This window comes from Sus scrofa, chromosome X (assembly GCF_000003025.6).
Source record: "Sus scrofa isolate TJ Tabasco breed Duroc chromosome X, Sscrofa11.1, whole genome shotgun sequence".
Taxonomy (NCBI): Eukaryota; Metazoa; Chordata; class Mammalia; order Artiodactyla; family Suidae; genus Sus; species Sus scrofa.
The window spans coordinates 125353403-125366265 of NC_010461.5; the positions used below are offsets into that span (position 1 = coordinate 125353403).

General features: G+C 52.4%; 1 protein-coding gene across 1 annotated transcript; it reads left to right on the forward strand.

Annotated features, from left to right (window-relative positions):
* Positions 630-12627, forward strand: FUNDC2 (FUN14 domain containing 2). Its single transcript, NM_213743.1, is given in 5 exon segments — positions 630-762; positions 4764-4914; positions 5951-6026; positions 10248-10379; positions 12550-12627. Coding segments are annotated over 5 exon segments (570 nt in total).

The window sequence follows — 12863 nt, forward strand, 5'->3', positions numbered from 1 at the left end:
CCGTTCAGAATAACAGCGAGATTTTGGGGATGGTGAAGTTGCCACGAACTGGGGTGGAGCAGCAGCTAGAGGTGTAGTTTAGCGGTGGGCGGGCAGCCGCCGGCAAGCAAGCTCTTTTTTTTTTTTTTATAAGAAATGGAAAATTTTATTCAAGCCAAACTGAGCATTTTAACCCGGGAAGAGCCTTTCAGAAAGAAAGCTCTGAGAACCGTCCTAAGCTCTTTCTTTCTTAGTACTCTCCGTGGTTATTGCGATCGCTACATTTTTTAAATGTCCTCTTCTAGTAGAACACGTACCAGGCAGTGATATTTGATCAATGTTTGTAGGAACAAACAAACACGTCAGCTTTCTTTATTTTTAGTAAAGTAAGGAGTAAGACAGTCTTTGCTAGTTAGAGGGTGTCCGCTGGCCGCGGCCGAAGACCTGCCTTGGAGGCAAAAGCCGGCAAACCCCGCACACGGAGGCCAGCAGCTCCGTCCAGGGAGGCTCTCTGCGCACGCGCGTCCCAGCGGGGCTGCCGGGAGGGGGGGTTGTGACGCCGCCCGCTGAGTCTTGTGACGCGGCTGCGCGCGGGCAAGGGGCGGGGCCGCCCCGTAGGCGGCCCGCCCTCTTCCGCCGCCGCCGTGGGAATGGAAACATCTTCCCCACGTGCCGGAAGCCAGCCGGCGCCGACGGCGGCGCGGTACTTTGCGTCCTGCCGCGCGGAGCCCCTGCGGGTGTCATCGCGAGACCAGCTCGCCGAAATGGCCGCAGCCAGTCAAGGTAAGGGAGGGCGCGCGCGCTTTCGGCGCCGCAAGGAGCCGCCTTCCCGGGCTCCGGAAGGGGAAGGGCTCCGCGCCCACTAGTCCCGGCAGAGCTCCCCTGGGAACCTGAGCGGCGCCGGGGCGGGTAGGGCGCCCGGGGCTCGTCCCTAGCCCAGCTGCCCCCAAGGTCCGGCCAAGGTCACTTCCCCGGCTGGAGCCGAACTGCTCCGGGGTGTGGTCTCCAGTCGGGCTCGCCCAGCCTTCCGGCACCGCCCACGGCAGCCTGGGCGCGGAGACATTTTGTTCCTGTTTTCGGAAGCAGTCCGGCACCTTGAGACTAAGACAGCTTTGTCCCTTTGGACTGTCTTCTCAAACATCTGGCCAGCGTCTTTCTTATGCAAGGCGCCTCTGCTTGCGCTTGCGATGGGTTTGAAAGAGTCGTCCACATGGTGCGGTACTTCGCATCGTCTTTTGTTTGGTCCGCTTAGTCAGAGTCCCTGTGATGCGACGCACGGCTTCCTGTCGTGCTGCTTATCCCACTTCGCCGAATGCTTCAGATTACATTCACTTCGGTACCCGGCTCACAAGGTCTGATTGCTAAACAGAGCCGTCATCGAAAACTCAATTATATAATTTAGGATTACATAACTTATGTTAAAAACAAAGTGAAAATTATCAAAACTCTACTTCCTTATTATTTGCCATGTTTTGCTCTTGAGGTTATTTAATCTGTTCGTTGTGGTGGAAATAACAGCATCGTACACTCGCTCTCTTCCCAACTCTGCGTTCAGCGATGTCACAATTTAGTGATGTCACGCTCAGGGTGAGAGATACAACCTCGAAATTGGTATAGACTACTAAACAGCCCTTCTCCCACCCCAGCGTGGTTGGTAAACATTTACCTGGACACCGCTGGATTCAGGTGACTCTAAGGTGTTGAAATGTGCAATGTAATTATTTTCCTGCAGAGCAGACTGACTTCAGTTAGGTAAAACGTATAGGTTGATCAGATATTTACACCTCAGAAATTGTTAGGAGAAATTTTTTTTTTTTTGTCATTTTGGGGACGCAACCGCAGCATATGGAAGTTTACGGGCTAGAGGTCCAATGGGGGCTGTAGCCGCCGGCCTACACCACGGCCACAGCAAATGCAGGATCCAAGCCACGTCTGCGACCTACATCGCAGCTCACTGCAGCGCTAGATCCATAACCCACTGAGTGAGGCCAGGGATGGAACCTTATGGATGCCAGTCAGGTTCGTTAACCGCTGAGCCACATTTTGAGGTTGATATTATGAATTTCAATCTTTTTTTTTTTTTTTTTTTTTTTTTTGTCTTTTTGCCATTTCTTGGGCCGCTCCCACGGCATATGGAGGTTCCCAGGCTAGGGGTCAAATCGGAGCTACAGCCGCCGGCCTACGCCAGAGCCACAGCAACGCGGGATCCGAGCCACGTCTGCAACCTACACCACAACTCACGCCAATGCTGGATCGTTAACCCACTGAGCAACGGCAGGGATCAAACCCGCAACCTCATGGTTCCTAGTCAGATTCGTTAACCACTGCGCCACGACGGGAACTCCATGAATTTCAATCTTGAGTATATTAATGATCACATAATGTTTGATCATTGATTTCCTGGGCCCATAGGCAAAGCTGCTGATTTGTCTGCATGAGTGAGTGACACTGGGTGAATTAAAAGATCTCTGATTTGATCCCCTATTGAGCTAAGGAGCTTGGTCAAATTATGTTCCAACTCCAGACTCTTTCTTGTTTTCGGTAATACTCTTTTATCCAGGGAGAGAGTTCTTATTCAACAGGGCAGTAATGTTTTGTGCTTACATTGCAAGAAAAATTTTCATTTAACTACTTGTGACCCAGTAGAAAGCCTGGTTCCCTAAAACATGTATATTTTGGCTCTGCTACATTGGGATCTATGATCTGTCTTGAATTAACTCTTCAGTTATATTTTGTGTACAGTGTTAGGTTGGGATTGAAGTTTGTTTGTCTAGTTAGTTACAGATACCTAGTAGTTCTAACACAATTTGTTGAAAAGACTTTCTTTTATCTCTTGAATAACTTTGGTGCCATGTTATTGAGAATCAAATGACTGTATGTGTAGATCTACTTCTAGACTCTCTTGTCTTCCCCTGATGTGTTTGTATATCCTTAGGTCATTTTGACACCGTGTCACATAGCATACACAGCTTTACAAGTCTTGACGCGTTTCGTGTATGTTGCTATAGCTTTGTAAGAGGTCTTGAAATTCTTTGCACTTGGTTCTTTTTTACCACAGTCGTTGCGGCTGCTTCTGGCACATTGTGTTTTCCTAAGTGATGGCAGTGGTAGCTCCCCATTCCATGTGCTCTTGCTTTTCAGTGTGACTTTGACACTCCTGCTGAGTGCTGGCGTCTGTTCCCTCTTGAATCCGAGTGTGCGTTTGCCACTGCTCCAGCAGAGACAGTGGAAGTAACACTGTGTGGCCTTGGAGGCTCGGTCTTGGATGGCAGTACAGCTTCCACCTAGCCCTTGAGTCTCCCTGCTCTCTCACTCCCTTTCTTGGGAGAGGCACCCTTGAACGTAGCCACCGTACTGTAAGGAAACCCAAACCAAGCCACATAGAGAGGCAGCCCGTGTGTGTGAATGTGGTAGATGATTCCAGGCCTCTGCCTATAATTCTTCCACCTGCAGCTGTAGGCGTCATGGAACGGAGCTGAGCCGTAATGCTGTATCTTGTCTGAATTCCTGATGCAGAGTCCGAGCCCACAATGACTGATCGTCTTGTTCCACGAAGTTTTGGGGTGATGGGTGGTATGGCTGTGGTAACTGGAATACTGCTCTAGGACCTTGGCACCTCCAAGTACGTTTTGGAACCAGCTTCTCAATTTTTTGATAAAAAGACCTGCAGTGTTTTGTCATTTACAGTGTAGAGTTCTTGTGCCTCTTTCATTAAACTTATTTTCCCAGAGAAGAGGGATTAGACTTTTTGTTAAATTTTTTTTCTGTTTTTAGGCAAATTGCTTAACATTTGAGCCTCCACTTAATTATGAAATCAGGTTAAAAAATAGAAGGTTGTTCTGTACCTACTTTGTTCTGCGGGCTTAATTATATATACATGTTTATTCCTTAGCACATCGTCTGTTGAATAGCAGGAGCCGAAGTAAACATTACCTCTTATCTTTATTATGTAATCACTGGAGATCCACATAGGACTGAGGATTTGTGAATTTGCAGACTACTGAATAGTGTTGAGTTACTCCTGAAGAGGACATGGAAATGAAGACAATTTATTTTGGGACTTCCCAGCGTGGCTCAGCAAGTTAGGAACCCGACTAGCACCCATGAGGAAGCAGGTTCAATCCCTGGCCTCGCTCAGTGGGTTAAGGATTCAGCGTTGCCGTGAGCTGTGGTGTAGGTCGCAGATGTGGCCTGGATCCTGCATTGCTGTGGCTGTGGTGTATGCCTGCAACTGCAGCTCTGATTCGACCCATAGCCAAGGAACTTCCATATGCTGCAGGTCCAGCCCTAAAAAGAAAAAAAAAAAAAAAGGAAATCCATTGTCTACATTTGTTCCTCTAAGATATTTGTTGATTTTAGTCTGATTTTCAAAAATCTGTACTCAGAATTTTAGAGTTAATTTACTTTTGAAAAATAGATTTGGAGTTCCCAGTGTGGCTCAGTGGGTTAAGGATGTTGTCTCTCTGAGGATGCCAGTTCCATCCCTGGCCTTACTCAGTGGGTTAAGGATCCAGAGTTGCCACGAGCTGCAGTGTAGGATGCAGAAGCAGCTTAGATCCCTCGTTGCTGTATGTGTAGGCCCCATCTGCAGCTCTGATTCAACCCCTAGCCTTGGAACTTCCATTTGCCGCAGGAGCGGCCATAAAAAGAAAAAAAACATAATATTTAAAGGTTCTTATTACAACTGTCTCTGTTTCTTTAAATATCCGTTAATCTAGGTTAGGAATGGTAGTGGTTTATTATAAAAGTAACAGTTTTCTTACTCAGTATCTTAATTCTTGTAGGAAACTTTGAGGGGAATTTTGAGTCACTTGACCTTGCAGAACTGGCTAAAAAGCAGCCATGGTGGCGCAAGCTGTTTGGGCAGGAATCTGGGCCTTCAGCCGAAAAGTATAGCGTGGCAACCCAGCTGTTAATTGGAGGTGTCACTGGCTGGTAAGTGATGAGAAAGATGTCCAGTGTTTCTGCTTTTTTGCATGATTCAGTGTTGTGCTTATAGGAACCAGCTCCTCTAACCAATGAAAATACATCAACTTTTGTGAACCTGATCGCTTCATTTGTGGCGTACATCTAAACACAGTGTGGAAGTGCTGTGTCATGGCTACACACAGTATTTATTGCATGCCAGGTACCATTGTAAGTATTTATATAGATACGTCATTTTCTCCTCCCAACAACTCCGAAATTGGTACTTTTTTGGGGGGGGGTCTTTTTATCTTTTCAGGGCCACACTCGCAGCATATGGAGGTTCCCAGGCTAGGGGTCCAATCAGAGCCACAGCCGCTGGCCTACACCACTGCCACAGCAACGCGGGATCTGCAAGCTACACCACAGCTCACGGCAACACCAGATCCTTCCCCCACTGAGCGAGGCCAGGGATTGAACCCGTAACCTCATGGTTCCTAGTTGGATTCGTTAACCACTGTGCCACGAGTGGAACTCCTGGAGTCTCTGCTTTTATCCTTTCCTTTCTCAATCCATCCTCCACAGTGGAACCAGAGTCATCTTTAAAACCTGCAGCTTGGGAGCTGGCAGGATTTGCTCCAGGCGGTGAGCTTCAGTAGTAGTAGACTCGTGGTCTGAGTCGGGGTCTTTGCTAGTTCAGAGCCTCTGCTGTTTCCTTGCATGGCGTGGGAAGGAGGTGGTCATCCCGAGGTAAGTAGGCTCTGCATGTTGTTAAAAGTTTCTCTGAGGAGTTCCCGGCATGGCGCAGTGGTTAACGAATCCGACTAGGAACCATGAGGTTGCGGGTTCGATCCCTGCCCTTGCTCAGTGGGTTAACGATCCTGCGTTGCCGTGAGCTGTGGTGTAGGTTGCAGACGTGGCTCGGATCCCGCGTTGCTGTGGCTCTGGCGTAGACCCCTAGCCTGGGAACCTCCATAGGCTGCGGGAGTGGCCCAAAGAAATAGCAAAAAGACCAAAAAAAAAAAAAAAAAGTTTCTCTGACAGCTTGTTAACTTGCTTTTTGTAGGTGCACGGGTTTCATATTCCAGAAGGTTGGAAAGTTGGCTGCAACGGCTGTGGGAGGTGGATTTTTTCTCCTGCAGGTGTGTATGAGAAACATTTCTAGATGCTTGGGTATTCTGCTCTTGCCCCTTAGGAGTGGGTGAGAGGAGGTGTATGTAACAGGATTCACCCTTGTTTTCGTCTGCTATTTGAAATGCCGGTGACCGTGTGAGTCAAAGCTCACCAGTTACTAGTGGCATTTTATTTTGTCCTTTATAACATAGGGACACAAGTACATACTCCTTATTGTTGTTCCCTTACAGGGTTTATAATGCCACTTGAAATATTAGGCAAGTGTGAGAGTTGCCATCGTGGCGCAGCGGAAATGAATCTGACTAGAAGCCATGAGGACGCAGGTTCCTGGGCCTCACTCAGGGGCTTAAGGATCCGGCATTGCCATGAGCTGTGGTGTAGTCGGAGATACAGCTCAGATCCCGCATTTCTGTGGCTGTGGTGTGGGCTGGCAGCTGCAGCTCCAATTTGACTCCTAGCCTGGAAACTTCCCTATGCCATGGGTGCAACCCTAAAAAGACCAAAATATATATATATATTAAGTGTGATTTTAAAAATTCAAAGTGTGGGAGTTCCTGTCTTGGCGCAGTGGAAATGGATCTGACTAGGAACCATAAGGTTGCAGGTTTGGTCCCTGGCCTCGCTCAGTGGGTTAAGGGTCATCGGGTGTTGCTGTGAGCTGTGGTGTGGGTCACGACGTGGCTTGGATCTGGAGTTGGCGTGGCTGTGGTGTAAGCCGGCGCCTACAGCTCTGATTTGACCCCTAGCCTGGGATCCTCCACATGCGGAGGGTACAGCCCTAAAAGGACAAAAAAAAAAAAAAAAAAAAAAAAATCAAAGTGTGATGCAAGCGCCCTGTGATTTGATGTATTTTTAGGCACTGACATGGGGCACTGAGCCGGGCAGCTGAGGAGCCCTGAGGGTTACATGACAGACGGCCTCTGTTGGCCTTTGGCCTGGAGTTTATTGGCAAACTTGACTCCACATCAGATTCACCTGGGAGTTTTACAAAACACGGCTGGAGTGCCCGTTGTGGCGCAGGGGAAACGAAACCAACTGGTATCCATGAGGATGCGGGTTCGAGCCCTGGCCTCGCCCAGCGGGTTGGGGCCTGGCGTCGCCTGCGCTGTGGGGTCCCTGGCGGACGCGCCCAGCTCTGCCTGGTGTTCGAGGTGCTGGGGCTGCTGGCGCATCCGCGTGTGTTCGCGCTGCCCCGGGGGATGCCAAGTGGCGCCGGGGGAGGAGCGCTGGCTTGGCCGTGCCTTGGACTCCCGCGGGAGTGCCTTTGCCAGGGAGGCTGGGGTGGGCGGTTTGGGAGGGTTGCGGTTGCGGCGTGTGGTTCCCGTGGCAGGTGACTGGCGCCGCATCCCGGCTCTGTGCCCTCCCCTCCCCTCCGGTGAAAGCTGCTCTTGGTCCGGTGCCCCCCAGCTCATCGGTGTCGAGCCTCCTCGCTCCCGCCCCGCCGGCTGGGCAGGGCCTGGCCATCTCCTTCCCTTCGGGCCCGCGGTCGCGCTCTGTCCCTGGGCGTCCCCGCGGCGCGTCTTCGGGGTGCCCGTCGGCGGAGCTGCCTGGCCTCGCTGAGCTCCGGGTTGAGCGGGGCTCAGCACCGCGGACTCGGAGCCTCTCAGCGAGACCTTGTCCGAGGTCTGTCCAGGCCTTGCTTTCCCCCTGCAAGGAAGCCCGGTGCCTCCACACCTCTGGGCGCTGTAGCGCGCGGGCTGCTCTCTGCAGGTGCTTCGGCCTGCAGCCGTCTCCCGCTCGGACTCAGAATGCTGCTGCTGCTGCTGCTGCTGCTGCTGTGCAGCATCTTCGCAGGATCTTATTTGCTGGCCAGATACCCCTTTTGGTGAAGCGAATGTTCAGATCATTTGCACTTTCTATGCTGTCCTATGACTCTTCAGGACCACGGCGTCTTGATTGCTGCAGCATTATAGTAAATCTTAAAATGAGGTGCCATGGGAGTTCCCTGGTGCCTCAGGGGGTTAAGGATCCAGCATTGTCACCACTGTGGCTCTGGTTACAGCTATGGCGTGGGTTCCATCCCTGGCCTGGGAACTTTTGCATGCTTTGGGCGCAGCCAGAAAGAATCAGGTGGTGTGATGCCTATGAAATCTTTGGCTGTTCTAGTTCGTTCTGTCTCTTTGCCTACATTTTTTTTTATTTTTTGTCTTTTTGCTATTTCTTGGGCCGCTCCCGCGGCATATGGAGGTTCCCAGGCTAGGGGTCTAATCGGAGCTGTAGCCACCGGCCTACGCCAGAGCCACAGCAACGCGGGATCCGAGCCGCGTCTGCAACCTACACCACAGCTCGTGGCAACGCCGGATCCTTAACCCACTGAGCAAGGGCAGGGACCGAACCTGCAACCTCATGGTTCCTAGTCGGATTCGTTAACCACTGCACCATGACGGGAACTCCTGCCTGCATTTTAGAGCCAGCTGTTTGGGTATCCGTAGGACCTCCTGCCGGCATTGGGACTTCGGTAACTGTAGCTTCCTGTGCAGAGACCCGGATGCATTTTGACGTTGATGGACACAGCCGGTTCCTCCGTTTATTTGGGTCATCTTTGAATTCTTTCTTCCATGTTACACACTGTTCGGCATGCAGATCCCATTATGGTTTTTGTTTAGATTTGTAGCTAGTATTCAATTATTTTGCAGCCTTTTTTTAATGGCCTAACACACAGTTTATGGAGGGTCCTGGGCCAGGGATTGAATTCAAGCCACGGCTGTGACCTGCACCACAGCTGCAGCAGTGTCAGATCCTTTAACCCACTGCCCTGGGCCAGGGATCAAACCTGCACCTCATGGCAACCTGAACTGCTGCAGTCTGCTTCCTAACCTACTGTGCCACAGCGGGAACTCCATTTCGCAGCTACTATAAAATCATACATTTTATTTCTAGTTCTAGTTCACATTGCTAGTATGTAGAAATACAGGTGATCTTGTGTGTTTATCTTGTATTCTTCAACCTTGCTGAACTCACGTTTTAGACGTAAGAGTTTTTATTTCTTTTTGGGTGGATTCTTTGAGATTATGTAGACAAGGCAGTTTGTGGGGAGTGACAGTTTGATGTCTTTCCGATCTAGATGCCTCCTGTACCCTTTTCTTCCCCATTGTGCTACGCCTTATTTCCGTACAGCGTTGGGTAGGAGTGGAGCCGGTAGACAGCCCGGCCTTGGTCATTTGTCTTTTTAGGGCCGCACCTGAGGCGCATGGAGGTTCCAAGGCTAGGGGTCGAATTGGAGCTACAGCCGCCGGCCTACACCACAGCCACAGCCATGCTGGATCCGAGCCGCATCTGCGACCTCCACCACAGCTCACGGCAACGCCAGGTCCTTAGCCCACGGAGCAAGGCCAGGGATCGAACCCGAGTCCTCATGGATGCTAGTCAGATTCATTTCCGCTGCCATGACGGGAACACCCTGCTCACACGTTCTTTTTTTTTTTGACACTGCTTTTTATGTTTTCTGTCCTCGCCAGGGCACACACACATTCTTGATGGCGTTGTTTCCCCAGGCTCGTGTCTGGCTGAGAGACACAGGCCTATTCCACAGGGTTATTTGGATGTGATTCTCCCAGGACCCCTGAAGTTGCCCCTCAGACATCTCTGTGGGGCCATGTTCTGGAAGACATCTTTCTGGCCAGCAGTGACTTCTCTCTGACAGCCCTGCTCTCCTCCCATGATCAGGGAACTCAGGCTTATGTTGACCTCAGGTTCTTGCCTTCCAGCTCGCCTTCCAGCTCTGACTTGCATTTCCCATTTTGTCTTCCCGAGCTAACTTCAAACTTCATGGCGATGCTCAGACTCTCAGTAAAGTGCAAGTGTCCGCAGTCCTTGCTTCCCCGGGCCTTGCACGTAGGGAGGATACTCCGCCACACAAGAAACCGGATGCCAGATGCCTCCAAAAATGGAAAACCAGGGCGTTCCCTTTGTGGCTCAGCGGGTTAGGAACCCGACATAACGTCTGTGAGGAGCCAGATTTGCTCCCTGGCCTCTGTCAGGGGGCCTGAAGATCCAGGGTTGCTGGGAACTGCAGCATAGGTCACGGGCTGCAGGCCGTGGCTGCAGCTCCCATTCAGCCCCTAGCCTGGGAACTTGCATATGCCCTGGGTGTGGCCCTAAAAAGACAAAAAAAAGAAAAAAATCAGAAGGGTTTTTGCTAATGTGTTTTCAGTGGTTTCTCCTGATAAAGAGAAATAACCAGCCTGCGTTTCTGATTTCTTGTTGTCATTGTTTTTTTTAAACGGTAGCTTGCAAACCATACTGGGTACATCAAAGTTGACTGGCAGCGAGTGGAGAAGGACATGAAGAAGGCCAAGGAGCAGCTGAAGATCCGTAAGAGCAACCAGATACCGACGGAGGTCAAGAGCAAAGCAGAAGAGGTGAGCCGTGCTTTGCTCCCATGCAGCGCCCGTGTACGGGTGCAGGCAATTTTGTGTGCAAAAGTGGGTAGGCCTGCCGACACATCCGCCTCTGGTGCAGTGTCCTCACCGCAGAGGTGTTTGCAGCCGTTAAACCTCCAAGGACCGAAAGAGGGTTTGGTGACCTTTGTTGGGGAGCGACGCGAGCACGCATGTAACCAGTTGTCGTCAGGATGCGAGCAGCTCGGCCACTGGGGAGGATGGTGGGGACGACCGCCGTGCAGCCAGGATGGGCACTGGACTCCTGTTTTTCGCTCTTGTGTGTTTTCGTGTTGGCTGCCCTGCGGCGCAGCGAGTTCCGGGCCAGGGCTCAGATCTGAGCTGCACTTGTGACCGATGCCACCGCTGCCGCAATGCCAGGTCCTTAACCCACTGTGCTGGGCGGGGGATGGAACCTGCATCCTGGTGCTGCAGACAGGCCGCTGATCCCTTTGGGCCACAGAGGGAGCTCCTCAAGTCGTGTTTTTGTCTCCACACACACACACACCTCTGAACATCTACACTTCACTTGTTCGACACACAGCTAGTGGGCATGTGCGGCTCAGGGTTGGCGGACTCTTCGGCAGGGGCCGGATGGTACGTGTTTTCAGCTTTGTAGGCTGCGTGGCCTCTGTCATCAGAACTGAGCTCCGCGTGTGGTGTGCAAATAGTTACAGACAATACGTGGGGGGGGTGGTGTGCCTCTAAAAACAGGCAGCGGCTGCCCTTGGCCCACGGGCTGTCGTCTGCTGACCCTGATTCAACACGTAAACTCAGGCTGGCACTGGAAGGACATGAGAAGTCCTTCTGTCTAAAAAGGCTGGATTTTGGTAGTTCCTCACCACCTTTAGAAAAAAAAAGTCAAATGTCCCAGAGAAATAAGTGCTCTTAACTGGGCAGAAATGGACACTAGGAAGAGTCCCATAAACAGGTAGAGTGGGCAGTGATCGGTGAACTTGGCTTAAATGTGGCAGATTAAACGTGTGCATTTGTGTCCACGTCCTTCTGAACGATTTCCAAGTGACAGTAACAAAGAAAGGCTGAATTCACTAGGACCAAGAGTAGAGGGGGGACGTCAGCACTTTGGGGGGTCTGGGAAGCAGACGGAAGGGACCTTCTCAGGCTCAAGCTTCGGAAAGTTCCACTTTTTTCCTTTTTTTTTTTTTAAATGGCGGCACCCTTAGCTTTTGGAAGTTTCTGGGCCAGCAATTAAACCCGAGCCACAGCTGCGGCGACACCAGATGCTCCTTGAACTCACAGCACCAGGCCAGGGATTGAACCTGCACCTCCACAGCAACCCGAGCCTCGCAGTTGGATTCTTTTTGGAGCTGCAGCTGCTGGCCTACAGCACAGCCACAGCCACGCCAGATCCGAGCCATGTCTGTGACCTGCACCACAGCTCACGGCCACGCCGGATCCTGGACCTGCTGAGCGAGGCCAGGGGTCAGACCCCCCATCCTCATAGATCCTCATGATTCTTAACCCCCTGAGCCACAGGGGGATCTCCGGAAGTTGGATTCTTAATCCACTGCCCTGCAGTGGGAACTGCTCCCCGTTTTTCATTTCGCCAACATTTTAGCATTCGGACATTTGCAAAAGTCCCACCTGGCTGTTGCAAGCTTTTTCGTGTTAGACGTCGTTGCTCTCCGCGGAGACGCGGACGCTGAGTGCAGGGGGAGGTCGTTGGCCATTCCCACGGAGCGGGTGAAGAGCCAAAGCAGTTCCTCGAGGAAATGGCCCGATTTGGGTGCCTTCCCCGTGAGGGGGGATCGGGGCAAGAGTGAAGGCCCAGGCGCCTGTCCTGGCAGAGAGGGGGCCCACCCCCTTGCCTGGCGTCCCTCTGGACTCTGGAGCGACGGGGCTCTGGGCCGTCGTGGCAACTGGCCGAAGTAGGCTTTCGGAGGGAGGGAGGGACGGTGTGCGCCTGGGGGGACGGCGGGTGTTTGGAGAGACGGGGGCCGAGGCCTCAGAGCGGCGGGAACGGCCGGAGGGAGCACAGCCAAGGGCACAGGCCCACCTCAAAGACACGGCTTGAATTTGGTGCCCCCCCCGCCGCCAGAGCTGGCGCCTCCCCTTCTGGCCGGCGGCCTGCTTCCTGCTAAGCGCCCGTCCTCGGCGGGATAACCCACCCGCCGCTGTCTTCTCTCCGCAGGTGGTGTCCTTTGTGAAGAAGAACGTCCTGGTGACGGGGGGGTTTTTCGGAGGCTTTCTGCTTGGCATGGCGTCCTAGAGCGACGACTTCGTGGCCGTCCTTCCCGGCTTTTCCGACGGCAGCCGCTCCGCTCCAGGACAGGACGCCGAGCCTGTCCCTCTCCTCCCCGCCGGGCGTGTCCGAGTGGCTTCTGCAGGCGTCTGTGGCTCCGAGGTGACCGGCCCGCCGGGAGCTCGCAGGCGGTGAAGACACGGAGGCGGTAGCGCCCCTCCCCCTGAGTACCGCGCGGCAAGAGTCCTCCCTGCTCCGCAAGG